At 43.6% G+C, this 16,576-nt stretch overlaps 1 protein-coding gene across 1 annotated transcript in view; it reads right to left on the bottom strand.

The window, feature by feature from the left end:
• slc1a4 (solute carrier family 1 member 4) overlaps positions 1–15,562 on the bottom strand; it is a 78,821-nt gene extending 63,259 nt beyond the window's left edge. Inside the window, exon 1 of the mRNA XM_069931742.1 lies at positions 14,915–15,562. Coding sequence (XP_069787843.1) covers positions 14,915–15,468 — 554 coding nt within the window. The 5' untranslated portion in view covers positions 15,469–15,562. The remainder of the gene's footprint in view (positions 1–14,914) is intronic.
• Between the last annotated feature and the right edge of the window lie 1,014 nt (positions 15,563–16,576).

Here is a 16,576-nt window from a genome sequence, read left to right as displayed (position 1 = left end):
TTTCCATCATTTTTGGATTCTCAGCAACTCCAGTATGTTGGTTTTGCTTTAATACTGATATCCTGTAGGGTGCATTACCCCAATGTGGCACCTCTCTCCAGTGACCAGTATTTACGGACAAGCTTTGATAGTGAAAAATAATTAAACTGGCACCAACCCCCATAGGCACTATTGGAGAAGCAGGAACCTAACAAATCTTACTGTCCTGAACCATTTCCCATCCACCCACACCCTCTAGGTAACAGCTTGTCTGCTTGTATAATCAATGAACCCAATTTACAGACTAATATTGTCCTAGAAAAGTCACCTAGATGTCAGCACTAGTGTCCTCAGGAGATTAATTTCCTGCAGAAAATGTTCCATCCTGCCAATACAGCATGCATCTGTTGCACTACTTCTGTGAAGCTCCATTACTCCTGCCACGAATAGCTGAATTGAAAAACTTCTCATTAAACCAGCTCCCTTTCACTGGGGCCCAATTTCTTGTGCTCCCTTAAGACTTCCTTGGAGCACCACAACTTGCAGAATCTCTTCCAAGATCAGCTAGACTGCAGCTATTTCAAGAAGGCTCATTGCACCATGAGGGATGGGCAGTAGATGTTGCATTTGCTAGTGTTTTGTTCATAGCCCATCTGGTGTTGGGCTATAAAGCAAATAATACTGGTAGCACTACCGCAAATTATCTTTTGCTGAAGGCAACCAATGGTCAGTGACGCCCAGATCCCGAAAAACAAATAAATAAGAAATAGAGTTATTACCACACAAGCAGACTGCTGCAGTTTGTTCAGGTAGTCAATGTGAATATAATGAGAACAGCCATGTCCTTCAGCAAGTGTTGGTGAATAGGGAAATTAAATGTTGGGTTACTACTTCTTAAATTAAAATGTCATAACCCTACTGAAGAGCCTCCCTTTAATGGGGCAATTCCTCTCATCCATCCTTCCATAATCTATTGCAGAATAGTTATGGGGTACATCTCCGATATTTATACAATCACCTTTGAGATCCGAAAATGCTTACTCACTGAGTGGATTCAAGCTTGAGATGGTAGTTTTAAAAGGAATGTTGTAATCAGCTGGGAGCCCTGAACACAAATGCTTTGCTGGTGTTTTTCCAAAAGGTAGTAGATGCACCCCAGGATATCACAGGCAAAACCCTCCCCTCTATTGAGAGCATCTACAGAGAACGCTGATGTCAGAGAGCAGCAGCAATCAAGGATCCACACCACCCAACTCACTCAGTTCTCGCTGCTGCCATCAGGAAAGAGGTATAGGTGCACAGGACTTGCATCAGGAACAGCTACTACCCCTCCACCATCAGACTCCTTAACAACAAACTCAATCAGGGATTCATTTAAGGACTCTTACTTGTGCACTATTAAAATTTATTTGATTCTCTCTGTATTGCAGTTTGGTTACATTTGTTATCTGTTTACAGTTCTTTGTTTACATGTGTATGCTGTGTATAGATTTTACTTGCACTACCAATTCGTGGTAATTCTGCCTCACCTGCAAGAAAAAGAACCTCAGGGTTGTATGTGATGTCATGTATGTACTCTGACAATAAATCTGAATCTGCAAGTGGAGATAATTTAGAGGCTGTATTGAGATCTTTTCAAATGGTGGAACAGGATTGAGGGGCTGTATGATCTTCATCTAGTTCTAGTTCTTAATGATGGAGTTTTTTTTACCTAAACCAAAACAAATTTACAAAATTACTGCACAGTTCCAAAATGAAACTATTTTACATTTTAGCATATAGTAATAGGAAACATAATGTTAAGCAGGTGCTACCTATAATCCTATATCACATGTTACAGAGTTCTGTGTTGTGTATTGGCCTATGTGTTGTGTGGTTTTATGTTAAAAAGTGACAATTTGCCTTAGAGAACCAAGGTGAAGGTGGACTGATGAGAGAGTGGGAGACAGACTGGGCATGTGCACAAAATTATCTAAAGGTTTCTGGACTTGGTCGATAAACCACCACTGGGGGTGCTGTGGAGTGGAAGAAGGCCCATAGCATGAGTCATGTTCTGGAGGAGTTTAGAATGTTGGGATTTCAAAAAGGACATTCCATAGGAGCACGACTATCGTGCCTTGCCGTCCTACCTTCCCTGTCTATTTCTCAGTCGGTTGGGTGGGGAGACGGGGTCCATCCCATCCCAACGAGGAAAAGTCAAGAAAGCAGCCTGAGCTCTGACCGCTATGATGTGACAAACCCATAAACCCCCAATATATGCTTCACACCTTTGTTGTTAATCTTCAATGTTGTATGTAACTGTGGTTAGTTAAGTGTTAAATGCTGAGGGTGGGTTTGGGTTGGTGGGGGGGGTGAAAAGAGCTTGAACTCTGCAGAATACTTTGTATAGAACTGATATTGTTAACCTTGACACTGATCATGTTGATGATTTGAGTTTAAGTTTGGAAAATCATAAATATTACAAAAAAAGCATTCCCAGGAAAAACCCACACTGACATAGGGAGAACATACAAACTCCATACAGACAGCGCGGCATTCAAATCCATCCCAATCGCTGGTCCTGTAACCATGTTGCACTAACCGTGCTATCCAAACTGCCTACTCAGCAGCAGTGTGGGAGAATCTTCACTGCATGGATGATAGAGGTTCAATAGAGGGATCACCATCATCTTCTCAAGGGCTGTAAAGCAGACAAGATTGTTGGACTTGCCTATGATGCCCACACATTCCAAGAGAGATGCAAATAAAAGTGTCCTCTAGTTTCCTTGAATAAGGAAGGATTATGATTGACTGGTTCCATGGAGATCACTTGTGTGAACCAGAATTTTTTCCCTTGCATTTGAAAGATGTATGTGAGATGAATTTAAAATAAATTCAACTTGGACAACAGCTCTGGATGACGCAGGGGTTGCCGTGATGCTCAGCAGGTGAAAGGAATTACTTGGATATGATGACAAAAAATATCACTCCAATTTTTGTGAATTTTTCTGTGCTCTAGGTGTAAAGACCTATGATATGGGAGTACTCACATGATAGTAATTACGTGAAAGACGAATTAAGAGAATTACGTGAAAGATGCACACTTTATATAAAGCACATCCAATCACACACAAACATCACCAAGTAACCAGTTAGTGTTGAGTAATGAGATAAGTTTGTTCTTTCATCACAGAAGCTCACTGATAATACTCACCACAAGTCAAATGTCAAGGGACTATCATCAATAAGACACTGAAAACTTATTAATAACTGCACTGAGTGCAAAAATGGGGAAAATGAAGCAGCAACAGTAATTTTCTTTGTCTGTTTCATGAGAAAATTATACGTTTTAAACAAAACTTTGAAATAATTTCTCCAATATTGTCAAAGTGATCTCTAAACTAAAACTGCTGAAAAGCCAAGAATGAGAACTCGTGCTACAGTAGGTCAGAATTAAGCTTATAGTGTGTGTGTGTGTGTGTGTGTGTGTGTGTGTGTGTGTGTGTGTGTGTGTGTGTGTGTGAGAGTCAAAGTAGTGCATAGAGACTGGTCACTCAGTCTTGTTTTCCAGACTGCTGTATTTATTTTTTGTTGCTCTTACTTAATGGCCTGGAAATGTGCAGAGACTGCAAAAATGGGCGTGAAAGCTGCAGGTACCAGCAGCCCTAACGTTTGTTTTATCCCCTTTTCACCATTGGATCAATATCTTGGAGCACTTTCTCTCACTGGAGGGTGGGAGTCCCTTTACCCATTTAAGGCGATGGCTAACTGTCACTCTTCCAGGACAACTAGGGGAGATTGCCAATACATGCTGGTCTGACTAGAGACACCCAATCCTTGCAACAAAAAAAGTTCATAAAAATAATTAGATGTGGGAAGTTGGCTTTCCTGGGTGCAAAATCAATTAAGCATGTCAGAAATAGTTCACTAACAGTCTTGCAAAATTAAGTTTTGAGTCATGACCTGTCCTGATCTATGAACAAGGACAAGCCATTCTGAAACTAAGCCTAGCTTGCTTTTCAATATGATAGCGGCTGAACATTTGCCTGAACTCTACCACCATCCTAAATAACCTTTGATTCTTCCAGTCGAGGAATCTTCCATCTCTACAGATTAATAGGTTTAGATTAATGGTTGACATAAAAATAGACTGCATCTTAAAAAGGAGCCAACACTTTTATGCTGCATTTAGCAAGCAAGTGTTTTCTATGATTTTCTTGGCTGATAAAATGACATATTTCCCATAACTTTCTTTGGGAGAGGATATTCCCCTGATTTCACAAATCAAAATACTTAATTTTTAAAATTTAGACATACAGCAGGGTAATAAGCCCTTCCAGCCACGATCCTGAGCCACCCAAATACCCCAATTAACCTACAACCCTTGTACATTTTGAAAAGTAGGAAACTGGAGCACCTGGAGGAAACACACCCAGGCATGGGGAGAATGTACAAACTCCTTACAGTCAGTGAGGGATTCGAACCCTGGTCCTTGGCACTGTAGGATCAGTGGAGACTTCTGTTAAATGAGGAGCTGTACAACTGTCAATAATTAAAGCAAATACAGCAAGATGTTATTGGATAGTAGTGCAACAGACTTGTGCATGACCTGTAACATGTACCAGAACCTTATTGAATGACGAAGTAGAAAATGAGGGATGGCACCCTAGCCTTGCTTCTATTTCTTATGTCCACAGCTCTTTAGAGGAAGTAATTTCAGACAAAATCTAACACTTCAAAACAAAAAGAGATATTAGGATTCATCACTAAAAGGGCAATTAATCAGAAGTGGCTTTGGAGGAGAGGCAGACAGACAGGGAATTTAAGAACCAAATTCCAGACAGCACCTCTGGTACAGTCATCAAAGACAGAGCATTTATGATCTGAACTGCAGCAGTCATTTTGAACACTAGAGAGGTTAACGAAATGACTGGGAGGGGGTTTGCAACAGCCAAATCTGAAAACAAGGATGCAAATTTTAAAATTGAATCCTTAATGGACCAGGAGCCATTATAATATGGGGACTCTATGTATTTTAAAATCTTTAAAACACTACAGTCATAGGCCATTGTACCACTTGGAGCAACACAATTTCAACTAAGAAAAAACTGCTGCATTATAATTCACAATTAGTTTTGTGCAGTATCACTAAAGACAATTTATTATTTGATCCAGGCACTCACAGGCCATCCTCAGTCTGTGTTATTGAATTCTTAGTGTGGATCAATCCACGAGGATGAAAAGAATGATAAGCAGCTAAGTGCAACGAATCAATGGACAAGCTTGGCAGTGTACAGATCAGTACAATACAGGCAGAGCTCATTACTAATCTTTGATTATAATTTCTAGTTTTGGGATTGGCAGAACAGAGATAATGTTAATGGATTTATAATTGAGAGACCAGCACTAATGATTCAGAGACACATTTCAATTCCTTTCAGTTAATTAATTTGTAATAAAAAGAAATCGACATCAATATGTTGTCCTTCAAGCTAACAGACTATTATAAAAAAATGTTTCACTGATTTGCTTCTAGGAAGATCTGTACTCCTTAACCAGCTGGACTCCACATCAATAGTAATGTGCCCGATTCCGAACAGCGCTCTGAAATGGCCTAGCATGCCAGTAAGTTCAAGAACAATTAGAAACAGACAGCAATGTTCTTCTTCCTGGTAATGCTTACATCGTGTGGAATGAATAAAAAATAGTATTGTTAGGATATGGAGATTTGTCATCATTAGTTTAGTGTCAGATTACCATGAAATAAAAAATAATACAGTATGTTTATTGCAGATCTTAAAAAACTGAAATGAAAACAGAAGTTAGAAAAACTCAACAGATCTGGCAGTATCTGTGGAGAGAGAAGATCCTTCATCAGTACTGGTTGTAATGGAGGATTAAAACCATGTACCCAGATGCTTTTTGCTTATGTGGAACTGACGACACTGGGTCCACACGCAGGTCACCTTACTTTCAGAACTAGCAGATGTAATTAAACTCAGCCATGGGGACTTATCTGAAGATACACTTTGAAATGGAATTCCACTGTGAGGCCCAGGGAAAGCAGTTGTCAAATGCAACACTCTGAAATTGACGAATTGGTCACAACCTGTCTTGCTCGAGAAGTTTTAATAAGTCTTTGTATCTACGAGATAAACCAGGAAATTATAACATCCTGGTTCCATAATAATTAATCTTCTAAATTGTAGAATGTAATATTCAGTTTTGATTTTGACTGACAAATATTAGAAGGAGTAGGCGCATGATTAATTGTTTTTGGGGTATATAAGCCTGTGGTCCTGCTGCTGAAGTTTAGACTCTCCGAGGGGTGGGAACACCCCTTGTCAAGAAGGAAGAACAGCCAGAGTCCGAGCAACGTCCCGGTCGGGGGAGGTGGAGAAGCTGCTACCAGCGCCCTGACAACCTACTACAAGTGTGCAGTTGTTGCCTCGCTTCGGCAGTTGGGACCAGTCCAAGCGTTGATAAGTATAGTTGGGAAGGGCTTGCATATTGTAGTGTGAAATCAGCTTTTGAATTAGTAATAAACATTTGTATAAACTGAACTGCTCTCGGTGTGTGTGTCTATTTTCTTTCGGTAGCTAAAACACTGTGACCAATCTAAAATGAACAAAATGAGAGGTATAAGTTTACCCAAGACAATTGGCGCTGCGAGCAGGATTGGTCTCAAGATGTTTCGCCGAAAGAAAGAGGTGAGCCCTGAGCAGTTCTTGATTCCTGGATGGACTTCCAAAGACGATGGGTTTGGCATGTTGGCCAATACCCTGTCTTTGTTGGGACCACCCATTAGTTGGGATGAGAAGTTAGACTCATCAAGTGCACCTCTGGGAGAGCGGGTTGCCACTCTCCTTCGAGAAAGTAAATTTCCTGATAAAAAGGGAATGCTGACGAATGGTTTTTGGTTGCTGGCCACAGCATTACGCCACTCCGTTCAGCGTGAAGCAGAATTAATTCAAAGAGAAGTAGAATCTCAGTGCAAAAGAAAGCAATTAGAGGAGGAGCTAGAAGTCCTGCGACAATGCTGTTCCATGATGAGCGAGATTGTTCGCACCAGTCAGGACAGAGCCAAAGAATGGGAAGATAAGCATGTCCAAATGATTTGCCGTAATATTAAACTCCGGCAGCAGCTCTGTGCAGATAAGGAAAGGCATGGAGTAGAACCCGATCCATATCGTATTCATGCCATGATAAGGAATGGTAACGATCCTGATGTAATTGAGGATTGGGATGGGAATATCTGGAATGACAATGGTAATAATGCAGATACTCCTCAGCATGTGTCTAACATACTACCCTCTCCATCTGCTGTTCACGCCCGCCCTATAAGGCAGCAGATTTCCCAAACAGACAGAAGGGGGGATGATGTAAGGGTAGAGATGGAAGGGATAGATACCCCGGTTTCCCATGTGGACCCAGGGGAAAATACCCAAACCCCTGCTTATGCTCTATGGCCTACTCCCTCTGTTGGATGGCCTCCACCTCCTCCCCTAGACTGGGTGGAGGACCCTGTGAGTCAAAGTGGGAACAGGGGTCAGAAGGAGTCAATGATCCGTGATTTCTCTGTAAAAGAGCTGGCTGCCATTGGAGATCGATTTAGGCAAAAAGCAGGGGAACATCATCCCCAGCTGCTGAGTCCTCCTGGCCCAGCTGTGCTTTCTGCTCCCACTGCTGCTTCTATCGAGCTGGCTTCTCCTGCTCCAGTTACTCATGATGAGGTAAAACAATGGGTTAAACAGGCTCTTAAAGATAACAATAGCATGTGGTCCTGGAAGCCCCCGAACCCTTCTGAAGCCTCAAGGTGTGGGCAGGATTCCCGTGTCTACTCCATCGAGACACGGCGCACACACGGGGATCCGCGGCCCTACATACCGTTAACAATCCACTGGGGTGGGGGTAATGATCGCCAATACTTGGCTTTGGTCGACACCGGTGCAGAGCACTCGGTGATTCCTGGTAATCCCGACCTCTGGACTAGACCGGCCTTTCAAATAGAGGGGTTGGGAGGAGCGGTCACCCTGGCAAAGGAAATAAAAGTCTGTGCCATGGTGGGTGATAGCCCTTCCCCTGTCTGGTTACATGCCCTGGTGGCTGCTACTGACGAGTGTATCCTGGGTATTAATATGTTGGCCGGTATGGCCCTTAATACTAGCCAAGGGGGATTTGAATTTGGAATTCGAACTATTACAAAAAAACTAGTAGTGGGTCAGGTTAAGTGGGATCCTGTGATGGTGCCAGCCCCCATGAAACCAGTGTGCATTCCACAATATCGTCTCCCTGGGGGGCAGGAAGAGATTACTGCCACCATCGATGCTCTGCCAGAAGAAGGGGTAGTGAGGCCCGCAACGTCGCCCTTTAATAGCCCTGTTTGGCCGGTCCAGAAGCCAGATGGCTCCTGGAGAATGACAGTTGATTATCGTTTTTTGAACAAACATGCCCCACCACTTGCTTCAGCAGTTCCGGACATTGTCACCCTTATTGAAAACATTGCTACTGGGAACTCAGGAACATGGTATGCTGTCATTGATCTCTCTAACGCCTTCTTCAGTATTCTTATAGCTGAGGATTCACAGGATCAGTTCGCCTTTACCTGGAAGGGGCGCCAGTATACCTTCATCCACCTTCCAGTATCGCCTTCCCTCTCAATTCACCATTATATTGATGATGTGGCCTCCTGGAGCCTCTGGCAGAAACAAGAGGGTCGCCGAGTCCCACTGGGATTCTGGTCACGTACCATGCCCGAGGCTGCCACTCGTTATTCTGTTTTTGAACAACAGTTACTAGCCTGTTACTGGGCCCTGCTAGAGACTGAAAGAATGACAGGTGATGCAGATGTTCAATTGCGACCTGCACTTCCTATAATGAATTGGGTCCTGGCTAATGATGCTAATCTAAAGATCGGGCGGGCTCAGCAGTCTTCTATTGTTAAATGGAAGTGGTATATTCAGAGTCATGCGACCAGAGGGCCTGAAGGGGTGGGCCACGTACACGAACAAGTGGCTTACCATCCCAGGTCAGGAACTCACTTATCGGAGGAGGGGGATGGTGGCTCCAGTCAGTATGCTGAGTTGAAGGCAGTCACTTTACCACTAGATCCCCATGATCACCCTCTTCGCCTGTTTACTGATTCCTGGGCTTTGGCTAATGGACTTGTGGTATGGATGCCTGATTTGCAAAAGAACAACTGGATGATACATGACCGCCCAGTATGGGGCAAAGAGTTGTGGCAGCTGTTGTGGGATGCTTCCCACCATCGTGAGATAACCGTTTATCACGTTGATGCCCATACCAATATGGCGACTAACATGGCTCAACATAATGCAGTAGCAGATCAGCTTGCCACTATCAGCTGTGCTGATACCGTCCCCCTGGCTCGATGGGCACATGAACAGAGTGGTCATTTGGGGGAGAAGGGATCAGCTATGTGGTCCCGTACACATGCTTTATCCGTCCATCAGGATGATGTCCGCATGGTCGTACGTACATGCCCAGAATGTCAGCTTGTGAAGTTCCATACCATTCCACCTGGTCCACATGGCCGAATAAAATGGGGTGCTCACTCAGCTGCGGTCTGGCAAATTGATTACATAGGCCCCATGCTAGACTGTATGGGTAAATATTATATCCTAGTAATGGTTGACACCTTTTCGGGCCTGGTTTTTACTTTTCCCACCAAGACGGCTGACCAAGCTAGCACTATCCAAGGACTAAACCATTTGATTTATCGTTATGATGTTCCAGAGGAGATTCACTCTGATAATGGCTCGCACTTCTCCAGGAAAGCAATCTGTGATTGGGCAAATGACAACGGTATTTTATGGATCCACCATATTCCTTATTACCCGCAGGCTGCCGGGTTAGTTGAACAAATGAACGGCTTACTGAAGGAACAAATTCGTTTGGAAACATCACTGGGGACCCAGAAGGGATGGTGCCATGTGCTGCAGCAGGCAGTCGACAATTTGAATCATCGCCCTTTAAAAGGAGGTACACCTTTCCACCGACTTCTTCACGCTTCTGAACTACAGCCTATTCCAGAGGAAAAACAGTCATTGCCCCCCATCCCCGAACTAGAGAATGTTGGACAAAAGGTATGGGTGGCACCACCAGGTAGTGGCCCTCCTGTAAAAGGGGAAATAGTGACACCTGCCCAGGGTAACACTCGGTGGGTAGCTATTGAGGGACAGGATGATTTAGTCTGTTTAAACACTGAACGCTTATGGTATCATGAGTGACATGTGTCAGGCTTCTTTGTTCCAGGTTCTCCATTTTACACTCCTGGTGATCTGGCTTAACAGCTGCTTTGATGCCAGCAATTGGATTTGTAATGTCGAGGACGTTCCAAGGGAGTTACCCGTGGGAAACACGGTCCGATGCATTACACCAAGGAAGTCCTCGGTCACCAGCCTCAAGTGCAGCTTATATAAATATGTTATTGTTCAGCATGTTTCAAAATCTGTTCGTGAGCTCCAGTACCTGGGTATTGTGGCCAACAAGGATAATTTGAGCCTTGGTTGGAATCCTTTCTCATGGCTAACTGCTACATTTGGGGGGGTGGGCCACACTATCCTCCGTTGGTTGCTCGCGTCATTGCTTATCTTTGTAATTGTTGTTTTGATTTCTCTTTTTTCGCTCCCTCTGTACTCAAATACTGGTTAGGCCTCGCAAATGACAGATTGTGACCAAGGGGTGGGATGTAATGGAGGATTAAAACCATGTACCCAGATGCTTTTTGCTTATGTGGAACTGACGACACTGGGTCCACACGCAGGTCACCTTACTTTCAGAACTAGCAGATGTAATTAAACTCAGCCATGGGGACTTATCTGAAGATACACTTTGAAATGGAATTCCACTGTGAGGCCCAGGGAAAGCAGTTGTCAAATGCAACACTCTGAAATTGACGAATTGGTCACAACCTGTCTTGCTCGAGAAGTTTTAATAAGTCTTTGTATCTACGAGATAAACCAGGAAATTATAACATCCTGGTTCCATAATAATTAATCTTCTAAATTGTAGAATGTAATGTTCAGTTTTGATTTTGACTGACAAATATTAGAAGGAGTAGGCGCATGATTAATTGTTTTTGGGGTATATAAGCCTGTGGTCCTGCTGCTGAAGTTTAGACTCTCCGAGGGGTGGGAACACCCCTTGTCAAGAAGGAAGAACAGCCAGAGTCCGAGCAACGTCCCGGTCGGGGGAGGTGGAGAAGCTGCTACCAGCGCCCTGACAACCTACTACAAGTGTGCAGTTGTTGCCTCGCTTCGGCAGTTGGGACCAGTCCAAGCGTTGATAAGTATAGTTGGGAAGGGCTTGCATATTGTAGTGTGAAATCAGCTTCTGAATTAGTAATAAACATTTGTATAAACTGAACTGCTCTCGGTGTGTGTGTCTATTTTCTTTCGGTAGCTAAAACACTGTGACCAATCTAAAATGAACAAAATGAGAGGTATAAGTTTACCCAAGACACTGGTGAAGACTGTAAACAAATTAGTTTTAATTGGAGAGGAGATGGGCTTGGGATGGATAAAACAAAGGGAATATCTCTGAAAGGGATCACCTTATTAGAGATATCCCCTTTGTTGTTTCTATTCTTTTGTAATTCTCTCTGCAACTTAAACTTCTTTTCTCACTTTCCGAGTTCTGATGAGAGCAATCAAACTGAAAGGTTTACCCTGAAAATCAAAATAATCCTGCAGATACTGGAAACCTAAAACAAAAATAAGAAATGCTGGAAGTACTCAGTTTAGGCTAGATCTGTAGGAAGGAAAACACAGCCTTCCTACAACTTCTGTTGTCTCCTTCTCAGTTCTAATTAAGGCCCTCCAAACTGTTTCTCTTCCCAAAGATGCAGCATGGTCTGTTGAACGGTTTCCAGCATTGTCTGTCTTGGTCTCTCCACAGAAACTACCTAATCAATGAACTCCAATGCACTAGACAGCTTTCAAAAAAAATCTGATCATATCACAGAACTCCTCACAGCTAATAACATATTGAATTAACCTTCAGTCAGACGATTTTAGGAACGTTGAGTAAGTTTGAACATTAAGCCACTCAGTTTAATATCCTGAATGTTTGTGTTATTAAAAGTACATGAATCTTGATGTTATGTGATTCCTATCTCTATTACATGGGTCGATGGATTCACACTGACGTAGTAAGAAAACAGACCAGCAATAAACTATTCAAAATATACGCCCTACATTCAATTGTACTTTCTAAAAATTATTCTGAAGATGGTTGTAAAATTAAAATGAATTGTAATCTTATTGAACACCTTGTTGGTCATGTTCTTATCAGCTTTCTGCTCCCTGGTGATAACTCTCCAAACACATTTGAGTCTCTCCACTTGTGGGTGGAGACCAGCTTTATCTTTGCCAGTTATTACACTAAATACCACAAGTGTCTGCTGCAGGAGGCAGTGTAAAACTTAATGGCATTAAAAAGATTTCCCGAGGGAAAGGACCATGTGTACAATTCCCATAGTCAACGATCCAAGTGATCCATGCACAAGTAATATTGCAATTAATTTCAATGAAGAGAAATGTGAACCAGGGCATTTTGGTAAAAAGGATAAAGGAAGATAAGAGCACAAGAAATAGAAGCAGGAGTCGACCACCTTACCCCTCGAGCCTGATCCACCATTCCTTAAGATCATGGCTGATCTGGCCGTAGACTCAACTCCATCGATTTCCCTTTACTCCTCAACCCTTAATTCCCCTACAATGCAAAAACACAACTCTTGTCTTAAATATATTTAATGAGGGAGCCTCTACTGATTCCTTGGACAAAGAATTCCACAGATTCACTACTCTCTGAGAAAAGCAGTTCATCCTCAACTCTGACCCAAGGAAGAATAAGAAAGAATATTTACTATTTGCATAAAAATGGTGGAAAACCTAAGAGATCTTTGTTACACAACTTGTTAAAAGTAACAAAATACGTTAATAAAAGCAATTTAAAAAGGCTAACCAAGCCCAGAGACGAATTTAAAAAACACAGGAGGGTTGTCCATAAATGCTGCACTGGTGGTAAATTTAATTGGCAGTAACAGCATACTAACAAGCTTTTTCGGCCCATGAGCCTGATTTGCTCAAATATATCCATGTGCCATTAATCCCATATGTCTTTGGAATGTGGGAGGAAACCAGAGCATCCGGAGGAAACCATAAAGCCATGAGAAGAATGAACAAACACCTTGCAGACAGTGCTGGATTCAAACCCAGGTCACTTTGACTGTACTCGAGTTGCGCTAACCGCTTCGCTACCCATGCCTCCCTGTTAATGAACAAAAACCTTCTGAAAGGACCCATCTCCTCTACAACTTTCAAAAATCACAATACAATGTCAAGAATAATAGGCACATTGAAGGAGATTCATCACAGTTCCTGTCTCCATTAAAATGGAAATTAAAGACATTGCAGAAAGTACAAACAAGATTCACAGGGATGATTTTGGGCTCAGAAACAAGGATGTTTCTTTGCTCCTGAAAAGAAGGGGCAAAGGAGGTTTTCAAGAAAATATTTGCTTTCCAGATTTACTGGGTAATTGAGCTATGGTCCACTGCTTTTACTGAGAGAAAGGTCCATACTTCTACCATCCTTAAGGGAAGACTAATTTACTAATGGCTTGACTCTGAATTTCTAAAATTCCCATGCCCTATGCTGCCTTCACTCATTTCTGTTCCCCTATTCCCAACTCCCAAAGATAATGTTTCTCCCACTATGTTCCTTCCAAAATCCAAAAAAAAATCAATTAAATCAGTGCAAACCTTCTCCATATCAGGGAGTACAAGACCAGTTTATGCAACTTCTCCCCATAATTTTACCCTGAAAGTAATTCGAACGGGGAACCTGCAAGTAGCGATTGAGCACATTTTTCAGGGGGTGGACATTCGGGAGAAAGGAATGGAAGATGTAGTGACAGGACGAAGGAAGATTCAGGAGTACTGAACCCTAGAATGAAGAAGTGAACCGAAGTGAGGCAGACAGAAATCAGGACTAGTTTGAGACCATGATCAAAACTGAGACTGAGAAGCAAAGACAGTAACTGAGACAAGAGAGCGACTGCACTCCAAAGCTCACTTTATCTTGAAGAAAAGATATCTTCATTTAGTGCCTCTCATGTCCCAGTTCAGTTCAGCACTTCCAAATCATACACGTTGCTGTGATGTTGGAAATGCAGCAACCAGTTCACGCACAGCATGCTCCAGTAAACAAATATACAATCACGGGGTTCATGTGATTTTCTGATATTGAGTGTAAGATATTGGGAAAACTTCCCAGATCTTTGAAATGTTATCACCAGATCTCTTATGGATCAACTGAGGCAGCAAAGTGTTTGTTCAAACGGGCAGTGCAGCTCCCAATCTGCATACCACAGAAAACATTGGGTCTCTTGAACTGAACTGAAACCCATGTGTTCTAACTCAGAAATGAGTGTGTTCTGCACTGGTTTTAAATAGCAACAGAGAATGTGGTTGGATTCATCACGATATCCAATGCTCAACGTGAGCTTACTGTCATAGACCCATGTATAATGTACAGATGAACCAAGTACAAATGCTGATGTGTACATTGTACATACAGGTATGTCGATAAACTGACAAGGCACATTGCATATTATGATCAACCTAATGGCACAGAAGGCCATTCAGCCCTTCTTTAACACAGGTGTCCAATTAACTATATTCTGTTCTTTTCCCACCGACCTGCAAGGGACTTTTCAAGTATTCATGCATTTTTTTTTAAACCTCTCTACAATCTATCTGGAAAGTTCATTAAAGAGCACAGCACCCACTGCATTAAATGAACCTCCCCTGCACCGGAACTTTGCAAACCCCTTCCTAGTACATAGGGCTGTTCCCGCTGTGGAATAACTTCCAGCCATCTACCTGAGGTTTTCCCCACTGCCGCGTCCCACCAAGTGCCCACGTGGTTACCTGAAGAGATCCAAGAAGGAATCAGCTGCTTCTTTGGAGGGCAGTTGGGTGACCGGGGCTGGGCTGCCGGCGCCCACAACCTGGCCGTGCCGGCCCGGCCGGATGAGGAGCCCCAGGGTGACACCGAGGGCTGACGCGACCAGGGTGGTGATGGCGAAGAACGCGATGGCTTTCCCCCCCAGCTTCCCCAGGGCTCTGGTGTCCAAGCTGGCGGCTCCCGACACCAGGCTGCAGAAGACCACGGGCAGGATGACCATCTTCAGCAGCCGCAGCAACACCTCTCCCGGGAAGGCGAAATAAACCAGGCGAGACTGCGAGAGGTGCAGCCTCCTCACCCCAAGCCCCACCGCTACTCCCACCAGCACCCCGGACACCGTGAAGATCACCAGGCAGTTCCTCCGCAGGAAGCCCCACACCCTGCCCCGGGCTGTGGACACCTGTCCGGAGCCTGGCGCCTCCCCAGAGCGCCACCTCGCCAAGCCGCTCAGGGTACACGGCGGGCGCCCCTGCTCTCCCAAGTGCCCGTTGGCGAGCGGCTCTTTCCCGTTCTGCATGTTGACGGTTCCCCGGTCTGGGTCTGTGCGGCTGCAATGGCGGCGCACCAGGTTCTGCGGCGAGCATCCAGTGAGTGACTGGCCCCAGGAGAAGGTGGGCAGGGCTCAGCGGAATGATGCAACCGCCGGTCCGGGTTACAGATTCAGCGAGTGCTTGGTGTGAGGGTAACCGTCCTGAGCCATCGCCAAACCACCCCCTCGCACGAAGACCCATAAAAAAAAATTGCTTCCTAAAACTTCAGATTTATGAGCTCTCTTTCTGTCTTGGTACATTTTGAAGATTTGATTTATAACACTTTAGAGTAGGTCATGTATCTCTTTGGCTGATGCAAGGGAGAATCGTATTGTATGGGGAAAGAACTGGAGGTGGGGGTAGTGCTGTTTAATGCTCTCGGCTTCACAATGGTCCAAAAACAGGATGGTGAATTCATGCCACCTTCTATTGTTACTTTGTTGGAGCAAGAACTGTTTCCTCACAATTATCATTACCTAGTTCGGGAATGTTGAACAGTTGAAACTGATTGCATCCCAGAAATAGTTGCATTTGAGCCATTAATGTAAATAAATCTCGTCCTGCCTTCGTGGACTGCTAATTCACACAGCAAAGACCTTGCTCGTGATGTTCTCACAAGCCCACTGAATTCCCATTGATTTCTTTTTGCCATTTATCTGCACTAGGAGTAATTTGTCTTCACTCACTTTGGCTTGGCTTCGCGGACGAAGATTTATGGAGGGGGTAAATGTCCACGTCTGCTGCAGGCTCGTTGGTGACTGACAAGTCCGATGCGGGACAGGCAGGCACGGTTGCAAGGGAAAATTGGTGAGTTGGGGTTGGGTTTTTCCTCCTTTGGAGAAACCTACAGGCAGGACATGTAAACTGCACAATAGATAGAACTTGGGTCATGGGAGCCAAGAGGTTTATTTTAAAACAAAATACTGAGTGTTATTTCCACGGGTACATCGGTCTACACTGTTGCTCAGTCACTTTTTTTTAAGCTCCAGGTAGGATATTCGTAGGACTCTAGTTTCTTTTTCATTCTATTGTAGTTGGTTTTTAGTTGCTTTTGGAAGTTGTAAGAATTTTGGTGGAGTTTCTGTTTTGGACGAC

Source organism: Narcine bancroftii, chromosome 4 (assembly GCF_036971445.1).
Source record: "Narcine bancroftii isolate sNarBan1 chromosome 4, sNarBan1.hap1, whole genome shotgun sequence".
Taxonomy (NCBI): Eukaryota; Metazoa; Chordata; class Chondrichthyes; order Torpediniformes; family Narcinidae; genus Narcine; species Narcine bancroftii.
The sequence above is the reverse complement of the archived record's forward strand: the minus strand, read 5'-3'. Positions and strand labels throughout refer to the sequence as shown.